The 22,219-nt window shown below is 38.9% G+C and overlaps 1 protein-coding gene across 1 annotated transcript; it reads left to right on the plus strand.

The window, feature by feature from the left end:
* Nucleotides 1-1,842: 1,842 nt before the first annotated feature.
* zgc:114200 (Gamma-secretase subunit Aph-1b-like) lies at nucleotides 1,843-18,972 on the plus strand. The gene is made up of 7 exons (XM_067433547.1): nucleotides 1,843-2,369; nucleotides 2,781-2,954; nucleotides 11,643-11,716; nucleotides 11,830-11,952; nucleotides 14,603-14,730; nucleotides 16,147-16,270; nucleotides 16,868-18,972. Exons 1-7 carry the CDS (start codon nucleotides 2,257-2,259, stop codon nucleotides 16,894-16,896), a joined length of 765 nt encoding a protein of 254 aa, XP_067289648.1. The 5' UTR covers nucleotides 1,843-2,256; the 3' UTR covers nucleotides 16,897-18,972.
* The last annotated feature ends 3,247 nt before the right edge of the window (nucleotides 18,973-22,219 follow it).

Below are 22,219 nucleotides of genomic sequence, written 5' to 3' on the forward strand. Positions count from 1 at the left end.
ATGGCCACTATACCAGAGTCTTATCACGTCATGACCGCCATGCCAGAGTCTCGTCACGTCATTGCCACTATTCTAGAGTCTTGTCACGTCATGGCCACTATGCCAGGGTCTTATCACATCATGACCGCCATGCCAGAGTATCGTCAAGTCATGGCCACTATGCCAGAGTCTCATGAATGCCACGCTAGAGCCTTATGTCATGGTGTTAGAGTCACATCATGACCGCCACGCTAGATACTTGCCAAGTCATGACTGCCATGCCAAAGCCTTGTCACGCCTGAACCTCATCATGTCATAATCTCCACGCCAGAGTCGTGTGTATATGTGTGTATATGCACAATATTTTATGTTACAGATCAGTGTTGAGAACGGTGTACAATGGGCACCCTAAGAGATGTGTGGACTTGTTGTTTTGGGCAAGCTAGCACCTGCTCCAGATCTGGAAGGTCACTACAGGCCTAATTCCGGGGTAAAAGCGTCAACAAGTGGCACGTCTATGGAAACATGCATTAGATTAACTGACGTGTGGAAATTTACCATGACTGTGCATTGTCTCTGAGCCAGTCAAAACCATCCACATTGCAGTAATGACGTGGATAAGACCTTGAAAACGGTATAATTGTTGGGACAATTGTATGTACGGTAGGGCGGGGCAACGAGACGGTGAGAGAGGAAGTGCGGCCTACGAACTCCTTGTGAGACTTGAAGCTGGCTTCTGCTTTTGAAACTGCAAACTATTCTTAAGTAAATTTTTATTTTAATTAATTGCAATCCTGACTCTTTGTCTTCATTTCTTCACTACTGGTCCTGGGCCGTAAGCTGTTAACCCCTAACATTGTGTTCTTGGAATTGTATTAACTTCCTGGGTGCCACTGTCCCCGAGGACATTATATTTTAGTGAATTAATTCTGGATGTCCTGTAAAGATCACATTCAGGGTTTTTTTCAGAGATACCGTTTGTTTTCAGGTTTCAACAGGAGAACAACTTCTCCTTGGTCTTTAAAAATGACTGAATGATCAAATGTATCACTCTTATGGAAATGTGGCATTTTGGGAGACTCAACAAGTGATACGGGAAAAAAATTACATATCTATATCCCTATAAAATATTAGATATTATTATAAAAATGTTGCCAAACTATTACTCCCATTATTAGCCTACACTTTTTTCATTTTATGTTGCTCCAAGAACACAATAATATGCTAATTAGATCATGTAAAGATACATTGCATTGAATGGGAAAACATGGCCATTTTAAACACATACCACATAAAGTAAAATGGTATATCAATATATTCCGTTATATCTTTCATAACATAGAACAATCATCTTTAAACTGATTAAAAACCTGCAAATTTACAAACCTGCACATCGATTAGTGAATAATAATTTTTAAAAATCCCATTTTTTGCCTGTAGCCTACATGTCATTTCATATAATTTTATTTTTAAGTCCATTACGAGGACATAGGACAGGATATGAAGAAAAATGTAATTTTTCAAAAACTTCTAACTTTTTCCATTTGTTTCTTATGCTCTAAAGAATGTGATGACATAAAAAATATATATATATATTATAATAATAAAAATGAATAGCTTTCCTGGGCCTTTGGAGGTTTGTTCGAGCTTTTTTTGTTTTGTTTGGTATCTTGTATATTTCTTCCATAAAAAAACCCTTTTGCCTGTTTGCCAGTCTATGCGTGCGTCTCAATGGGCTGACTCGGCTGACTCCCTGATTAGTGCCCTACTGAACTAGGGAGCTGATTGAGGCGCACCCTATGACAGCGCCACTTGGCGGCAGGAGCGCGCAGCGCGGGGACGTAAACCCGGAAGCGCAAGCCAATCATTTAACCAAACAAAAGCCCTCGGAAGTGTCGCGTGTGTTTTTTTATTCGGGAAAGAGAAACTGGAGATTAAGTTTGAAAATGTTACCAAACAAAGCGCTAACTGAAGAACTATCTAAACTGCGCAAATATTATTGGATTTATTAGTTTTGAAAGTCTTTGATGGATCGATTCTTTTTTTGTCTGTGTAGGAGAATTCTGTAATTTGTCTGTATTGTAACGCTGCAAATGAAATTAACAGGTTTAAACCATCTCTGGTTGATGGAAAATTAAGTAAATCTGTCTCTACAGGCATTGTTCGTGTTTAGTGTATTTCTGTCATTTAACGTTAGTGCATTTCTGTTGGAGCCCGATTGTTGCTCATAATAGCTGGACTGTTTACTATAAAGAGAAAGGTCCTCGTCTGTCCAGAATGACTCTGGCAGTGTTTTTTGGCTGTGCTTTCATAGCGTTTGGTCCAGCTTTCGCCCTCTTTATTTTCACTATCGCCAAAGATCCATTAAGAGTCATCATTCTCATCGCAGGGTGAGTCACATGATCACATTTCACTCACATCATAGACAGTCAAATAGATAATGCATTTAACAAAAGCGTGTTTTATTCATACCTTAATTATACGGTGCCATAGAGAATAAGGTAGCTCCGTATTGTGGCAAAGACAGTCTCATTTTTTGGACCTCAGATAACACTATATTTTTCATTTGTATATATATATATATATATATATATATATATATATATATATATATATATATATATATATATATATATATATATAATGTGTGTGTGTTCACAAAATCTGCAGTTTATGAATATTCAGATGTTAAAATAAGTCTTTTTTCAATAACATTAAAGTTAGATATGAATGTGTTTGTCCATGAGAGAAGGCAGACATGGAGAATCCAGGCATATGGAGCATGTGTTTGTGTGTTTCAGGGCGTTTTTTTGGCTTCTGTCTCTGCTCTTGTCCTCTCTGGTGTGGTTCATCGCTATGAAGGCCAGTAGCGGGGCACAAGATCCCACCCTGCACAGGGGGCTGCTGATTTTTGGAGTTTTCTTTTCGGTCTTGCTCCAGGAAGTGTTTCGCTTTGCCTACTACAGACTTCTCCGGTATGACTCATTATGGTGTGCCATAAATGATAAGAAAACCTCAGTGCCAAATATGACAGTTTCTCAGTTTCTATTAGAACAGCTCAGATTCCAGAGCTTTTTAAGGCTAAGGAACAAGGATTATAAGCAAAAGATATCACCATATACTGTCCCACTTGATTAATCACAGTACAATAAAACACTTTTTTTAAAAAGGTTACATAGTTCCACGTTACTACATGTACCTATTAGTAACAGTAAATTATGCATAATTACAAGTAACTAACCCTAAACCAAACCCATACATGTAGTTCATTAATATTATTTAGTACTTACTAGAATGTAACTGTCACCTTAAAATTAAGTGTAACCAAAAACTATTATGCACTAATTTGTGTAAGTATTTGTATTAATATTTCCAGAACAAAAATGTGAGCATTGGATAAGGTCAGGTTCATAAATCTTGCTTTATTTTGTTGACTTATTAGAGTTGAAGTGACAATACTGTCAACAGCCAGAATTAGTTTGATACATACAGTTTTAGGAATACAATATATAAAGTATACAATCAGGCATATTATAGTGCTGCTAAAGTGGAGATTTATGTGGAGGCTTGTTTCAGCCTCAGAATTAAACAATTTTAAATATATTTGCAACTTTTTTTTCTTGCAATTGCGTGATATAAACTCACGATTGAGTGTTATTTACTCATAATTGTGAGATAAAAAAATTCAATTACATTCGAATTGTTTCATTGCATGTATTGTGATTAAAATCTACAGACACAAATAGATAAAATGTAATAAAAGAAACACTTTAATGTCTATTTTGGATGTTTTCTTTCCATTAGTTGCGTTATGATAACAAAATAACCTCAAAATTTAACAGTGCATGAATAAACAGTGGTTTTGTCTGCATCGTCTTGCCTAAATTACAAAAGTGTAAATGACAGAATAAAGTTATGATTTTGGAATTCGTTATATAAAGTGTTTGGATCGTTATATAAAGAATAATAGTTTGCTAAATATCTGAAGCTGTCAGCGATTCAAACTCCTGCTGTGCAAAATGTGTTCTGACTGAAAATGATTTCTGGGACTGTTTTTCGATGACCTACAGCCAATGAGAGAGCAAATACAGGGCAGCGGGAAGTTTGGGGAAGAGTTCGGGGAGTAGACCAGAATATCAATATTTTAATAGATATATATTTACAATGATATAAAACCGAAACAAAGCACAAACATTTTCTATAACAGCCGCAAATTGCAAAGGTGTTTATTTACCTCTCTTTGCAAAACACAAGCCTTGCTTCTCTCTGCTTTTTACAATGCTGATTCAGCATTAACAGGAAAATAATGCAACAGAATCTGATTCTGCTGTACAGCCGCTCTAGAGAAAACTGAAGTTTTAATTATCGTATAGCAACTATGTGGGCAGATCAGTAATTTAGTTGATATAGTTAAAGGGTCAGTTCACCCAAAAATGAAATTGATGTCATTAATGACTCTCCCTAATGTCGTTCCTCACCCGTAAGACCTCCGTTCATCATCAGAACACAATTTAAAGGGGGGGTGAAACACTCAGTTTCAGTCAATCTCATGTCAATCTTGAGTACCTATAGAGTAGTATTGCATACTTCATATCTCCGAAAAGTCTTTAGTTTTATTATATTTATAAAAGAAATATGGGCTGTACCGAGTCTTTCTGAAAAAAAAAGAGTGGCTGGAGGCGTATCGTGTGGGCGGAGCTAAAGAATGACGATCGCGAACAAAGCGGTGACGTCCTCAAGTGTGGAGAAGAAAACGCTACCCTAAATCAGATTCAACTAATACATATATGATCCAGAATCAGATCTGGAGGCTGAAATAAATTGAACAGGAGAAGCAAGAAACAGCAGGACGTCCATCTCTGTGGTATGTACTGTATTTAGTGGCCTGTCAACATTTGTGTGTCTTTACTCGCAGTTTATGAGGACATGATTTGGTTTATGGACTATTGTATGTGACTAAACATATGCAGTAGCAAGCAAAATGGTTTTGCATGTCAGACTAGTGTAACGTTATACAGAGAACAACAATGGAGTCCGTTAGCGCATTTGAATGACGAAGCACGCTTTGTGAGAACGTAGGGCTGGGCGATAAATCGATTTTATGAATTAATTCGAGTTTTTAGTTTACGACGATTTTTGTGAATGAAAATCGGTTTTCTCTTTCAAATCCGCCGACGCTCCCCTCTGAGCTCCCGTAATGGCTCAGCCCTCCCCGCGCGCGTTTGCCACAGAGCAGGCCCGGATTGGCTAATCGGGAGCACCGGGAAAATTCCCGGTGGGCCGGTCTGTTTTTGTGGCCGCGAGGGCCGTTGTTGTCATGGCACTTGGTTGTACTATGGATGCTGTCCCCAGGCTGCCTGCACTCACAGCAGCCCCACTTTTTTATTTTACCGCGGTCCCACTCTTTTTATTTATTATTTTACCGCAGTCCCACTCTTTTTTACTTAATATTTTCTCACAGAGTGCAGCCTGCAGGTTAATGATGACGTGATTATATTTTGACTCCCTGGCCCCGCCCCCGATACAGCGCCTTGAAAGTTGCTCAAAATTAAAAAGTCAGATAAAAATGGGTAATAGGAAGCGCAAAGGCGGCGCTGAAAAGGCCAGAATAAAAAAAAAAAAAAAGAAGGCTCTGGAAACTGACGCGGCCAAATGTTCTAAGCTGTGCACATTGTTACTCAAAAAAACAAATGATGACGACGAGGCCGGTAAGTAATTATCCCGTTAAGGTAGTTAGGAGCAGTGCAAGATGCGACCGCGCAAAACAATGCTGTCTGCAAACCATGTTCATGTATCAAACTTTTTCTTAGCTCTTCAGCAGCAGCCGCCTCTAGTCCGTGTTGCGTGTAGAGTGAAGAGCATACGCCCAGTAACGTTACCAAGCTCCAGTCATGAGCCCAACACACCCGAATGGGCAGGTAGGATTGTCATTCATAACTAATAGGAAAGAGCCCTGCTCAATGAAAAATGCCCTGAGATAATAATGATACCTGATGATTTAGGTTCTTTAATGAAACTGAGTGACTTGATTTAAAAGCTTTGTAAAAAGGGGTTATTTGTGGTGAGAAATAAATGTAACAAATTTCATTTAGTGTCAGAAAGCGAGCGAGGACCCAGTTGTGAAGAGATTAGCTCTTACTGTGAAACACAGGTAAACTGCTATTGTACCATAGTGTGTGAATAAGCAAACATTATCACTGATTTCTTTTTTTTCTGATTTAGTATCTTACTTGTTTCCAGTTTAAATATCTAAATATTCTTAATTCAAGATACATTTACTAGACAAGTGAAATGACATAAGAAATTGACTTGTTTTCTGAATTAGAAAAAAATAATCTTTTCTTCATTTCAATTTTTGGATATTTAGGAATATTCATTCTTTAAAAAAAAAAGAGATTCTGATACTGTCCTGTTATTTACTGTTCTAATAAATCTTCACTGTGAAACAAAACTTAAGCTACTGTTTTTGCACTGTATTGAAAATTATATTTTTCAAAAATACAAAGAATTATAAGGCTGTAGAGAATAGTGTACCTTATGCAGACTTATATTCTGAGGTTGGAATCACATTATTTTAATATAGTCTGTCGTGAACTAAAGTGGGCCGGTCTAAGGCATGAAACTCCAGGGCTGAAAATGAGTCTCAATCCGGCCCTGCCACAGAGGTACACAAACAACAAGGATCGCGTCTAACAACATACCGTGTCATTCGTAATTGGTTCAGTTTTTCACAGAACAATTAACAATACATGTGTTTGAAGTCTGAACGGAGCGCTAGGCGCTACTCATTTAAAGCTGCGCTGACACGAACGCAGCGCGAGCTCACACACGGGCCAATCTCGTGACAGACACGATACACAGCGCTGGTGATCCAGTGAGAGAGCGTTTAAATCAACACACCATCGCTACTGTGATCTAGTGGAAGCGGTCGGCGCACAATTCTGTTATAAACCACAGATATCAGATCAAACAGAGCTGTGCGAAGGTCAGGGGTTTCAGTCACAAAACACCAACATTTACCACGATTGTACTGTAGTAAAACCACATGGATTTAATGTTGTTGTTGTTGTCATTATTTATCTCAGGATTCGTACAACCTTTTGAGATTGAAATTCAAGCACTTTCCAATGGTTTTCAAGAGCTTCACACTTATTTCCAGCACTTCAAAGCTCTAGATATCCGATTGTAATGTTATTTTTAATGTGATGGTTTGTAAAACTAAAAGTTTAAAGGGGTCTTGTGAAAGAAATAGTCGAATGTTTTTTTTTAGTTTATTTTTTTTAAATGTGTAATCCATTTTGTAGCATTTTTATTTTAAAAAAGATATGAAATGCCCACCACTATAACCAGCAGAAGAGCACTTATTGATTTATTAGCGATTTTCACTCCCTAATGTATGGAGAAAAGTACGAAGTCACAGTCTCAGGAAAAACTAAACTTTTCTTCAAATTGTGACTAAATTACAGTAAAGTAAAGAGCTCCTTTAATAATCACTGAAGCTGTCGATCAGTTCAGTGTGAGACTATTGAAGAACAATGCTAATCTATATTTAATAAGAGCATTAGGCTACATTTAAATTTTCCCTATACTTTTTTTGCACATTACTGTTGTTAATAAAAGTTAATTTTATCTGCATATCAATTCATAAACATTTGATATGTATACTGTTTATTGCAAAAGATATGGTGCCCATTTATACTGTGGAATAGTCGGGGGTTATTCACATGCGGAAAGTTTTGCACCCCAGGTGGCACTTCTACCAAGCTGCAAATATTTAATTTTACCTAAACAAAATAAAGTTAAAACTTGTTTTGAACAATTTCTTTGTCATCTGCAGACTGATTTTAAGTAGGAGGGGAAAAAAATCGTTTTAAATCGTAAATCGAATTTTTGGTGAAAAAATGGGGGATTTTTTTTTTGGGCCATATCGCCCAGCCCTATGAGAACGCTAGGTTTATATTTGGGTGGTTTTACAATAAACAAACTGACACCTATAGTGGTCAGCTGAACAAATGTATTTAAACCCACACCATACATCGCATGCTCCATTGATAAATTAACTAACGTTATACACGATCGTGTTGTTTACTGATGTTTACTTACGCGATGATAGCCAGCAACATAGACATTTGAAGCAGTTTTACTCACCGCCTGCTTTTAAAACACGTCCGTGAACCTTTATCGTTACCGCTCCATCAAAAACACACTTCTTTGGTAACTGTTGATTTCGTGAAGTCCTGTGTCATTTCTGCGTTCAAATCGGTTCAAATGATGCGCTGCCTTTCCGGAATGCTGTGCTGAAGCGTTGAAGTCGCTTGGCATCACCCATAGGAATAAAGTGAAGCACGGTGCGACAGAAGTGTTGCACGGACGACTGGATCTGCGCCTGAGAGCAGTGTTTATGGGCATGCATTTGCTCTTTGGCCTCAGTCACACGCGCGCACACCCTTCCGGGAGAAGAGCCCGTACGGCCCATACAAGGACCTTCCGCTCTATCGACGTCAAGATGACACGTACTCGAAAAAAACTCTCCGAAACTTGTGAGAAACCGGACAGAGTATTTTTAAAACAGAAATACTCCATCTAACGTCCAACTTAGTTTTTGAAACTTTGTCTGTTTAGTATGGGAATCCAAGTCTTTAACAGCGTAAATAGCTCAGTATGCATGAAACAGCATTTCACCCCCCCTTTAAGATATTTTATATTTTAGTCCCAGAGAATATGCAGTCTATGCCCACTTTACTGTCCATGTCCAGAAAGCTAATGAAAACATCATCAAAGTAGTCCATATGTGACATCAGTTGGTTGATTAGAAGCATGTTTGATTAGAAGCATGCAAATGGACTGGTAAATGGACTGCATTTATATAGCGCTTTTATCCAAAGCGCTTTACATTTTTTGCCTCACATTCACCCATTCATACACCGACGGCGATGTCAGCCATGTAAGGCGCCATCCAGCTCGTCGGGAGCAGCTGGGGTTAGGTGTCTTGCTCATGGACACTTCGACACTTGGTCAGGTGGAACCGGGGATTGAACCACCAACCTTCTGGTTTGTAGACAACCTACATGAACCACTGAGCCACTGCCGCCCTAAAGTCCTAAAAATATCAAAAACTATGACTTTATTCAGCATTGTCAACAGTTCATGAATCAGTGAATCGATCAATGATTCGAGTCGCCAATGTCACGTGATTTCAGCAGTTTGGATTGCGTGCCCGAATCATTGATCGATTCACTGATTCATGAACCGTTTGAATCTTTTTGGAGGAACACAGAAGAGAAGACAATGCTGAATAAAGTCATAGTTTTTGATATTTTTGGACCAAAAGGTATTTTCAATGCTATGGGTGAGGAACGACATTAGGGTGAGTCATTAATGACATCAATTTCATTTGTGGGTCAACTAACCCTTTAAAGTTTAGTAATTACATTTATTTGGATATTTAGTTGAAATTTTAGTGTCCCCAACTGAGCAAGCCAAACCAAAGGTGACAATGACAAATAAGGCTACGTTTTATCCGTATATATTTGAAAACGGCTCTTTCCGTTAGCAATAGCACTTTCCGAAAGATTCTCATCCACACTGCAACATTGGAAAAGGCTAAATTCACCTTATTGCACATGCGTAAAAGCTCATAAAATCTCACCGGGATGATACAGATGGCACAGACATAGTAAAGTTCTCATGCTATTCTTCTGGCAGGATCGTTTTATTCAGCAAAATATCTTACCATTCACTGATGCGACTCAGTAATCATTATACGTTTGGTCTAAAATGCTACTGCTCTCATGTTTTGTCACAGGACAGCAATTGAGAGTCATTTTTCTGTCATCCTTGCAGGACTGTGATATGAAGAGTGTGCAAAGTAACCTAGTTTAGCCACAGTGTGAAAGTGAATAGCACATAACCGGCACCATAGCAGAAAAAAAATACATGTATATCGGTTTATGCATCACATGACTAAACATGCGTCATCGCTTTCAAATACCACTGTTTTCACAGTCCACACTACAAGGTCTCAGTGTGGACAGAAGGTCAAACTGGAGAGACATTGGCCCTCATTTATTAAAAGTGCATACACCAAATTTCCAGCGTACACCTTGCGTACACCCAAAACCACGGTGACTGAGATTTATCAATATGGACGTTTGCGTACGGCACGCTCAAATCCTACGCCAGCTCAGGAGGTGGTGTACGCACGTTTAGTGCGAAAATGCGCAGAAAAACAATTCCTATCACCACAAAACGCACTGACAAGATATGTTATATGACCCACTGTTAAAAACCACAACAACAACATTGTGCTTATTTTTGTGCAACATGAACGTCAATGTTTAATTTGTGTGACTTTACCAAAGCGTTTGATTTGTAGGCATATGTATTCCTCCAGTCACGAGCCTGTGCGCTTTATCTGAAAATTACGAAATTAAAAGCTAATTGTTTCAAAACGTGCTGTAAAATAATGCATTGTGATGGTAATTTATCATCCAAACAGCTATTTAAACTGCTAGAGTGCGCTTCTCAACCTCCACACTATTAAGAGTACTCGTAATTTGGGTCCATATTTTGTTTTTGTAGGTGCCTTTAATCCCACTCTTTAAACTCCCAAATAAAACAATTTCGTTTTTGTTTTTTTTCACTTCCCTGGTGATGGTCTCGATGGACGCGTCTCAATCATCTCACTAGTTCAGTAGTCAGGGCACTGATCAGGGAGTCAGCCGATTGACTTATGTCCTAATCAGTGCCCTGACTAGTAAGATGATTGAGGCGAGCTCGATCTCCACGTCGGAGAAGTTTCGCTTCTTTGCCTTCTTCCGTGTATCCATGGCGTAAAATGAGGGCGTGGGGGAGGCGGAGACTTGAATATATAGGGCCGTGTTATTCTAATGACGATCGTTTTCAGCCGCGGCATTTATCAAGGGCAGGTATTGCGTACACCTGGATTGCAGAGGTACACACAGCTTCATAAATCAGACGATGAGATGAGTGCAAGCATAATCTTACGCCAACATATACACCAGTTTCTACGCAAGATTGATAAATGAGGGCCAATGCATTTTCAAATGAAAACATTAGTGTGGACAGGGCCTAGAGCAGGGGTTCCCAATACTGATCCTGGAGATCTACCTTCCTGCAAAGTTCAGCTTTAACCCTGATCACCTGAAACAGCTTAAGATCTTCAGGAGCACTTGATAGTTAAGTTTGGGACATACTCCGCAAGAACAAAGAAATACGTTTGTTTTTTTGAGGTGGCAAGGACAAGAACAAAGTTCAATCTGGCCATGACATTTAGTACTTCAAGAGAAAAGCAGGTGCCAAACTTCTGGGGAGTCATGCATTAACCCTGCCCACTTTAAATTTCTGACCAATCACTCAATAGTTCTCGGACACCCACAAGAAAAAAAGTTGTGCTCAGATGATGTGTCGAGATTTGAGAACAAGCCACGAGAACTCCCAAACCAGGGCTGCGAGAACAAAACAATGTTATTTTGTTCTTGCAGCCCTGGGAGCGAGAACTTTTTTTTCTCTTTTCTTGCAGAGTATGTAATGGCCTTTACAGTCCTGTGTTTTTGATCAGGTAGCTCTTCGGTGGTGATTGCAGCTTTTGTAAGAGAACCCGTTTCCTAGAAACATTTTTAACTCTTGTGTTGATCCATCAGGAAGGCCAACGAGGGTCTGGCAGCCATCAGTGATGATGACGGTTTAGCCATTTCAGTCCGGCAGATGGCTTACGGTAAACTGTGTTCCTGTCACACTTTGTGCTGCCTCAGCATGCTGTTGTGTTTCCTGTTGAAAATCACTAGCTGGCAGATTTATTGTCAGATTGTCTGTGTTTTTTGTGGGCAGTGGCTGGACTGGGCTTTGGCATCATGAGTGGTGCATTCTCAATGATCAACATCTTGTCTGACTCTCTGGGTCCCGGGACGGTCGGCATCTTTGGAGATTCACAGTATTACTTCATTACAGCAGGTGAGCTCCAGCAAAACCTTGTGGACCATCCAGGCAGAGTAATCAACAGCTTCAACCACAAGTTGTGGTGTTTTTTTATGTCAGCAGTAACATACACTTAACGAAAACCAGCCCTGCTGTTGGGAAAAGCTGTATATTCTATTCTAATAATTGCTGGGGTCACTCACAGAAAATAAAAATATATTTTTCAATATGTATTGATACTAATATATCTGAAATTGTTCCAATACTCCTTTTCTTAATTTCTGTGTGTGTGAATGAGGTTCAACAATTCAAATCAAGCCTCCCTGTTCTGTGTGTAAGCTATTACAAGAAAAATAACCCAAATTATCAAAAAAGTATGAGATAAATTAGCTGTATGGTGGTATATATGGCAGTTTTTGAAAATTGTATAGAATATCAATATTTTTATGGTAACCTATATCGAAGTATTACAATTTCAGTATATTAAAAATAAATCATAAATGTGTTATAGGATTTAAGTTGTTCTTATCTATCCTGGATTTGGCCATGAACAGTAGAAGCAATAGAGTAAAGGTCAAACTATAGAGTAAAGGTCATGTTGTTAGGTTTTACTTTTACAAGAGACATGTATATAACATTATCAAGAGTACATCCATATAATTTCAGTTATATTTTCATTAAAATGTGTATATTAAAACACAAGATTTTAATGAATCCAGCTCTGAGGCTCTATCTGTGGATGGCTCTCTTCTCGAACTCAAACAACAGAAAAACCTTGGATTGATATTTGAATCTAGTTTAAAATTTCACCATCATGTACGGAAACATCCTTCCTCCACCCAAGGTTATTATAGCTAACTAAAATGCCTTAGAAAAAAGATTACTTGAAATTACAAACATAGCGGAAAACGTCTCGGGTTATGTCTAGTTTGGGGACACATAACACGTGTCTGAAGCGTGAATGAAAAAAGTCCAATCCTGATTAGTGTTGCGTCATGATGTAATGTGTCATACAATGGGTACATAGCACAGGCAGCTTGCTGCGATGAAGCGAGTGCTCTGACGATGGGTTTGGAGACGAGACGCAGTGTTTCGTTCCCTCTCCGGGAACATGGGTTATAGTCATAACCCGAGACGTTCCCTTCTCGATGAAACTCGCACTACGTCATCAAGATTACAGTTTGGGGAACGAGTACCCACTATGCCACACCAATCGCAACCACCTGGTGTGAAGCTGAAATCAGGCACACTCAGGAGGCCAGCACTCTGGCGCCTGGCGTTGCCGGGAGCTGAAGACTATAGTATCTAATGAAGGTGTGCGTAGTAGCCCATGGTGGAAAAAAACCCTCACGGCTATTGGTGAAGGCAAATTGATCCGCCGAAAAGGCTAGAAGGCAAAACCGCGGTATCAAAGAGAAAGTGTCTCTCCCTCTCCCTGATCCCGCGTCAGATTCAGCCAGAGATGCCTCTTCACACCAAACCATACTAGCCATAGAGCGGCCGATAGCATGGGCCATCTCTTTGGTAATGCGGAGAGACAAATCTCGCCTTCCTCACAAAAGTCGCCTTCCTCAGTTCTGTAATGTCCTTCGGATAGGGACCCTCACCCTCATCAAGCTCCTTTAGGAGGTCAGCTTGGTAGGCCTGCAGTACTGCTAGGGTGTGCAGGCTGCCACCAGCGTGACCAGCCACACCATAAGCCCTACCCACCAGCCTAGATGTTTCAGGGCATGGTTTTGAGGGCATGCCGGGGCCTGCAGAGATGGGTTCAACCCGTGGCTACACCGCATAGCCTGCCTCAGCCACTCCCAGCACGTTAGCAAAATTGAGCACTGGGGGATTGGACAAGCGGGATGAGAAGGGCCTTACCCATGACTTGCGCAACTCGTCAGGGAAGAAAGGAAGACCCCGGCGAGGAGGTTGAGCCCGGTGCTTGAAAAAGTGTTCATTCAGCTTATTAGGCAGCTGGATGTTGACTTTTTCCTGTGGCCAATCTAAACTAAGCTTGGCCACAGTGCTGGACAAAACCTCCACAAGCTCCTCTACAGCGGCTGTGTGGAGTGGTGACTGCCACATCCTCCGCCTCGCGGGCTTCCGCACGTGGCGGGACGATATCTGAATCCTCAGACGAGGAAGATGCCTCAGCAGTTTCTAGTCCCGCAGACAGATCCAGCTGCGAGCCCCATGATCTGCGGCGCCGCGCTGCCTCAGTAACCGCGGGCCCAGAACCGTGAGGCTGGCCAGCCTCATCAAACACGGCCAGCCGTGAGCGCAGCAACCTCAGCGGCAGCTTATCACACTCACTGCAAGGCACCCCTTCGAGAGCGGCGCGGGCGTGCTGCATGCCGAGGCACTGCACACAAAGCTAAATGAAGCGCGGACTGCTCGCCCGCCTTCCTTCACTTAATGTTTTCAAACAGACAAACAACACCAAATAGACGACAAACACAGACTTTTTTCATTCACGCTTCAGGCGTGTCAGGCTGGCATGTCAATGACGCAGTGCGAGTCCCCTCGAGAAGGGAACTCTTTATGTCTGCTAGTTGCCATGGCAGTAGTTCTCATTTTCATCTACTTTAAAACTAAAGTAGTAGTCTTCCTACTCATCTATATTAAAACTACTTGGGGTTGTGTGAATTGGTATATTGTGGTTGCGTCTTTAAGGCTTGTGTGTTTAATGTTGTAGCGCTGATGACTCTGGCGCTGACGCTGCTGCACACGTTTTGGGGCGTTGTGTTCTTCGAGGGCTGTGAGAAGAGCCGATGGTGGGTCATCGCTGTTGTCGTCGGTCTCCACCTGTTAGTTGCTGGCCTGGTGAGCTTTACATAAACATACACACTTTTACTGTCCTGAACCTGTCTCTGATGTGAAGTCAAATCTGAGAAAAAAAAACAAGTAGCAAGTTCTATATTCTTCTAGCAATAGTTTTGTATGTAATGCAGTTTCATTTTTATGCATCCTATAAAAACGTATAAACCGGTTTAGTTGATCCAGACACTTCATACTGATTTCATATATTCAGTTGTGCATTAGGTTATACTTATACATGCGCTAATGTGGGGTTACAAAGTGTGGGGTTAGTTTGGCTTTTTTGAAGGAATGTTTCAGCAAGTATCGATTCATTTATCAAAAATAACTGTAAGTTAATTTAACTTTCATATTGCTACAAAAAAAGTCTGTTTTAAATAAATGCTGGTCTTTGAACTTTATCAGAGAATCTTGAAAAAATGTACCACCACTTCCACAAAATATGAAGCAGCACAACTGTTTTCAACATTGATTATAATCAGAAATGTTTCTTGATCATCACATCACATATTATATTTCTGAAGCATCATGTGCCACTGAAGACTGAAGTAATGATGCTGAAAATTCACAGGAAAAAAAATACAGTTTACAATATAATCATATAGAAAACAGCTATTTCCAAACGTACAAATATTTTACAATATTACTGTTTTTACTGTATTTTTGATCAAAAAATACTTCTTTCAAAAACAAACAATTTCTCCAAGCATTTGAACGCTAGTGTACTCAAGCGTGGCAAATGATCTGCAGTATATACAGCTGCGCAACTGTAGCTTGTGAAGTTACATCAGACATTTGATATGCTCTCCATGCTAATTCATGATAATGCTGTTGCTCAGATGATTGAACAGCAGCTCAGAGGTCTAATGTTTCATCTGGAAGCGGCAGCAGAGGTTCACATTACCTGAAACCGCCATGATGTCACGGAAGCAGGACTGTGCTGTCCCTTCATACACACAGCTTGGATTATCCGTGTGCCTCGCTGTATAAACTTTCCCCAAAAAAGTGTTCTTGCTTTTTATAGCTTGTCAGACTTATGCCTTGTATTTACACGGTTCTCAAAATGTAACTGTCAAGTTAAGTCACCTTTATTTCTGTAGCGCTTTATTCAATACAGATTTTTTCAAAGCAGCTTTACAGGGATAAACAGGAAAATAATGATCACTGACGCAAAACAGACTTTCATTCTGCTGTCGCATAGCTCAAAGACAATGGTGTAATTTTTCATCTGATGTGAGTTCAATGTGTTGATTGAGTTCAGTTTAATAACTGTAAAGTACATAAATTATGAAATGAGTTAATTTCATCTATAGAGCAGCTCTGTAAAAAACAGTAATCATCGTCCAGCTCAGTTCAGTTCTCATCCAGTTGTGTCCAATTGATACCGGCTAGTCTGCAATGTTCTCTCTTCCTGTGTGCCAGTCGCTGTTGAACCCGCTGTATGAAGGCAGTCTCCCTCCCGTGTACTGCATTACGCTGCTGATGGCCATCTGGGCCTTCTTCTCATCTGGAGGATCACTACACAGCCTCAATGCACTGTGCACACGTAAGATATGACCGTCATACACTCTACATTATGCTCTTTGTGTGCATCACTTGCTAGATTTGACTAATTCTTGAAAGTTTATGGTGTCATTCTGAAGTGGGACCACAGTTTCTCTCAACCCACGCTTTAAGGGCCTGAGGTCTGTTGATGCCGATTTTAGTTGCTTCCTAGGGAAGGTTGAGATTAGTTTGAGCAAACAGTTTTTTTGAGCGGCTCCACAAGGTTGATGTGGGTATAAGTAACAAACAGTTAACTGGAGCCATTGACTTCCATAGTATTTTTTTTCCTACTATGGAAGTCAATGGCTCCAGTTAACTGTTTGGTTACTGACATTCTTTAACATATCTTCCCTTGTGTTCAGCTGAAGAAAGAAATTCATACAGGTTTGAAACAACTTGAGGGTGAGTAAAGGATGACAGAATTTTCATTTTAAAGTGAACTATCCCTTTAAGAAGGACATGGTGAGTCCATCCCCATCCTTTTTCTAAGGACAAAGAGCAGTAGCAAGTCCTTCCACATATCAGTGCTGCCACACCATCCCAAGCCCATAATACCTTCCCGTTTGTCTAACGGTGTGTGCATCACCTCTTTGTGCAGGCAGGAAAGCTGAAGGGGAATCTTCATAGTGAGATCCAGTACGAGAGAACGGCTTGACTGAAAGGCAGCGGTTTGTGAAAGAGCACATCCAGCAGCTCCAAACCCTGAGGGGATCCAGACACATCTCCTCCAGCATCAGTCATCTCAGACGGGCCACAAGACTCTCACCCAAACACTGTAAATAGCTTGATCTGAATGCAAATCAATAAGACGGATCTTTAATATTATTGTTTTAAAAGCAACATTCTCTGGCTCGTCTTGTGAATGTTTGTGGTTTTGAGTTTTCTTTGTTGATGTCCTTTACATTTTGAATGAAGCCTTATTGTAGAGCCACTGTTAGGGGGAGGAGTGATCGAAACCGAGCACCTTCACCCTCTTTCACTCATGTAATCATTATTATTATTAGTCAAGAGCATTTCCTTTTACTGGCATTGAAGACTTTTCATATTTGTACAGTACATTCTGGAACACGTTCTTTGTGTTGTGAGAAATGAATGCACAATGAGAACATTTAACTTTTACGCTGTTCTCAAACTGAACAAATGTCTTCATGTGTAATTATGCAGTTTTTGGACAGATCGATCAGTTTCTGGGAATCTGGGAACACTTTATTTTACAGTGTCCTTGTTACACGTTACATGTACTTACTGTAGAAATAACTAAAGTATCCATAATTGCATACGACTAAACCTAAATCCAATCCTAAGTGCATATAGTTTATTATTACTGTATAATTACACTGAAAAACGGACGCCTTAAAATGAAGTGTAACCGTGGGTAATGTTTTATTTTACAGTGTCCTTGTTACCTGTTACTTACTATATTAATAACAATACATTACATAATTACATGCAACTAATCCTAACCCTAACTCTAAGTACATTAATATTACTCTGTACCTACAGTAACAAGGAAACATTAAAATAAAGGGTAACTCATTTTTCATCGTTGTTGAAATAGTCATTAGGGTAACACTTAATTTTAGTGTCCTAGTTGCAAGTTATATGTACTTCCTATAGTAATAGCAGTTAATTATACTTTATTACATAACTAACCCTTGAGTAAGTACATGTTAATTTGTATTATTCAGTACCTACCAACAGAAACAAGACCACTTAAAATAAAGTGTAACCATCGTTTTCAATCAGTGTTAAAGCCATTTGGGAAGCACTTTATTTTACAGTGTCCTTACCCATTACATGCACTTACTATAGAAATAACAGTACATTTTACATAATTACATGCAGTTAAATTAACCCTAAAATGTATAGTAAGTACATACATATTACGTATGTTTATACATATTAATCGGTACCAACAGTAACAAGGACACATTAAAACAAAGTGTAACCATCATTTGTTTTGTAGCTCAGTATACAATGGGAAAAACAAAGCAGCTAAACCTCATATTCAATAAATGTCTGACAATTGAATGCAACCTTTACACGCATGGATGGGAAGCAAAATCTGGATATTTGTTAATGGATAGCCATTAATAAGCGCTTCAGAAGTGTTGTTGTCACCCCATGCAGGACAGATGAAGTTATCTGAGACTTGGATGTAGATCTCACGCTTGTCATCTCAGTGACTTGCACTAACAGCTTTAATTCCTAACCCAGCACACTAACATCATCAACGCATTTACTGACACATCAGCTGTTTTCCAGCCTTAAAACACATTAAGCACACACAGGGGATGCTTCAGCGTTCGGGTTATTTCTCTGGATGCTACAGCTCCTTCTTTCCAGCACGCGATCAGCATACGTTGCCTTCAGTAACCATCAGTATTCACTGTGCTTCTGTATGTTAACGTATTACTTTCTGTACTCACCCTCTTTGTATGCAAGCTGTTTCTGGTCTACATTCGGCATCCAGTGTTAAGAACTGTGCAGATGGAGCTCTCTCTTCATGGTCTGTACTGTATATTGGACGACATAACTCGGTGCTTACCTGATTTTCAATTACAAAAGGACTTATTGTAATTATGTAACATTTTAATGCTGCTTTATAAAGTTTCTAAGAATATGATGTGCCAAACAGGGAATCAGATAACTGTTGAAATTGATTAGAAAAACAAAAAATATTAAAAAAGACCCTGTTAATCATTTCATGGAGTCATGTTATTTGAGGGGAAAGTAAAATATTTACTCTAGGTGATATGGTACACATTTATGTGAATCGTAAATCTAAACTGAATGCATAAGGTGATGTTTAGGTAAAACCATGGGCGTAGATTACGCGGGGGACGCGGGGGACGTGTCCCCCTCACTTTTAATAAAATGTATTTTCGTCCCCCGCACTTTTACTGGGTCTCACCGATCCTAGTCGACCCGCTCCGAGCGGGATTTGAACCGGTGTTACCCTGTGCGGGGGCGGACAAGTTAACAGGGACGCTAACGACAGCCTTCTCTAACTCGGTTGATAGCGCGCTTCTTGAGGTCAGGGGCAAGTGTATTTACATAGAAACCAATGTGAATACATCAAGATTTAAATTCAGAGACAAAAAATTATCTATGCATGACCTGTAATTTTTTCCGAATCTTAATATGAGGAGTGCGCTCTCACAGAAAGTCCAAAAGTGGATTCGTAATACCCTGTCAAGCTGGAGCTGCAGCTGAAGGAAAACAATCGTTATGAGTGATGAAACGTGACGACGACAATCAGACGAGTGCGACAATATATGCTTTATGTGTGTTTTTTAAGTCATCTCAATGTAGGCTATTTATTGACAATAAAGTATCATATGAATAATGCAGCTTTTTTAATGTTTAGTATTCTGCTCACCACTGCTGCATTTATGTAATCGAAAATAGTTAAAACAGTAATATTTTGAACATTATTACAAATTAAAACCGTTTTTTTTTCCCTATGTGAATATATAGTAATTTATTCCTGTGATCAAAGCTGTATTTATCATCATTACTCCAGTCTTCAGTGTCACATGATCCGTCACTAATCATTCTCAGATGAGGATTTCATAATCAAGAAACATTTATGATTATTATCTGTGTTGAAAACAGTTCCCAAAATGTTGTGGAAATCATGATAGCCTACATGTTATTTTTCAGGATTCTTTAATGAATAGAAAGTTCAATGGACAGCATTTATTTGCATTTATTAAATAAATTATCTAATTTGTAATGTTAAAAATATCACTTGTGATCAATTTAATGCATGTCTGATCAATAAAAGTATTAATTTCTCTCTTTTTTAATTTTACCACAAATGTTTAGAAAATTAAGCTTCACCATGAGCAGCACAACTGATAATAATCCTAAATGTGTGTTGATCATCAGATCCTCATATGGGAATGATTAGTGAAGGATCACTGAAGACTGGAGTAATGATGATAAATTCAGCTTTGATCACAGGAATAAATCACACTTTACTATATATTCACATAGAGAACAGATTTACATCAGAATATATATATATATTTTTTTACATTGCATAAAATCTATGGAGTCTTAATGCAGAAGTGTTTGTAGTATATAAACCAATCATAAAATTGGCACAAAAAAAAAAGGAGAATAGGAGAATAATATTATAGATATTAATTATTGGTTATTGTTCAGCAGTGTATTTGATATCTTGCCCAATTAAAAGCAAGAGATGCGATAAATTATATTGGTCCAAAAAAACAAAAAAATGGTATTACGACATTTCTGTCCCCCTCACTTCTGAAAAGATGGCTACGCCCCTGGGTAAAACGTATCATTGAGGTTAAAGTAATAAACATTGGTGAATGCCTCCAATATCATGAACTAGCAACAATGAATGTGCACAGCATTAATCTAGTTTAAAGCTGCAGTAGGAAACTTTTGTTAAAAAAAAAAAAAAAAAAAATATATATATATATATATATATATATATATATATATATATATATATATATATATATATATATGACAGATTTAACATAATGACAGGCTTAACAAATATGTAAAAAAACAACTACAAAAAACATCTATATATATATATATATATATATATAGAGAGAGAGAGAGAGAGAGAGAGAGAGAGAGAGAGAGAGAGAGTTTTTACATGTTTTTTTTAACATATTTGTTAAACCTGTCATTATGTCCTGACAGTAGAATATGATACAGATAATCTGTGAAAAAAATCAAGCTCCTCTGGCTCCTCCCAGTGGTCCTATTGCCATTTGTAGAAATACACCGCTCCCGTTAAGAAACAACCAATCAAGGCCAGGAGTGTCTTAGCAGTGTCAATCAAGCTTGTGTGCGCTGATCACGGCCCTCTCTCGTGCACAAGCGCATACAGTCAGGCCTTCAAATTCAAGATTACCGGTGTGCCGCAGCTATGCTTATGGCGGACAAACAATCCAAACTGCCAGTTCCTCGAGTGGCACCTGCTCTAAAATAAAGACAGGTAAATGGAAAAAGGCAGATGACGATGATAAAAAAGACAAAAAGAAAGAATTAGATTTAGCCCGAAATAAAATGAGGGTAAATATCCAGCCTAGTCCAGCCTTTTAACTTGATTAAAATTGGTAAGAACATGGTGTCCTTGTGCTTGGAGTCAATAGTTTTATTTGTGATGAAAACGCAATGAAAAATTGTGCAGAAGTTGTTTTTTAGTCTTTCATACAAAGGAATTATTAAAACAAAAGCAAGAGAGAAACAACTAAATATTACCAGGGGCCTATTGCACAAAACTAGGATAAGGTTTAGAATAAGGATAAGATATAAGGATAGGATAAGCATTTCGAATATTCCTATCTAATATGATTTATGACCTGCAAGGTTGCCAGAATAATAATTATACAGTGTTTAATAATAGACCAGAGGAGAACTGGTACCCCGACTGAGTCTGGTTTCTCCCAAGGTTTATTTTTCTCCATCATGCCCTGATGGAGTTTTGGTTCCTTGCCACTGTCGCCTTTGGCTTGGCTTGCTCAGTTGGGGACACTAAACTACACTTCAACTAAATATACAAATAAAATTAATTGATTAGGTCATATTTAATTCTATAAACTATACAAATCAAACTAGCCAAATCAAATGTTTTGCAATATTGTCCTGTTTAACACTGTGAAGCTTGTTTGAAACAATCGTCATTGTAAAAGCGCTATATAAATAAAGTTGATTGATGGATTGATAAGGGATTAAGCTGGGATATCTTGATGATCCTGGCACAATTTATCAACCAATATAGAGTTATTTATCGTTATCGGTGTGAGTGTGCCTTCAGGGTATGTTTACACAACAGCGGTGTACTAAATTTTGCATACAGATGACAAAATCACCAAGATATCCCGGCTTAATCTCATATCCTAGTTTTGTGCAATAGGCCCCTGACTATGTTGTAGTCAGTGTTTGTTTTTTTCCTGTC

Source organism: Pseudorasbora parva, chromosome 23, assembly GCF_024679245.1.
Source record: "Pseudorasbora parva isolate DD20220531a chromosome 23, ASM2467924v1, whole genome shotgun sequence".
Taxonomy (NCBI): Eukaryota; Metazoa; Chordata; class Actinopteri; order Cypriniformes; family Gobionidae; genus Pseudorasbora; species Pseudorasbora parva.

Coding starts and splice junctions, on each gene's coding strand:
- zgc:114200 (XM_067433547.1), top strand. CDS start 2,257: ATGACTCTGGCAGTGTTTTTTGGCTGTGCTTTCATAGCGTTTGGTCCA. Junction 2,370..2,780: donor GTCATCATTCTCATCGCAGG/GTGAGTCACATG, acceptor TGTGTGTTTCAG/GGCGTTTTTTTGGCTTCTGT. Junction 16,271..16,867: donor CCTCAATGCACTGTGCACAC/GTAAGATATGAC, acceptor CTCTTTGTGCAG/GCAGGAAAGCTGAAGGGGAA.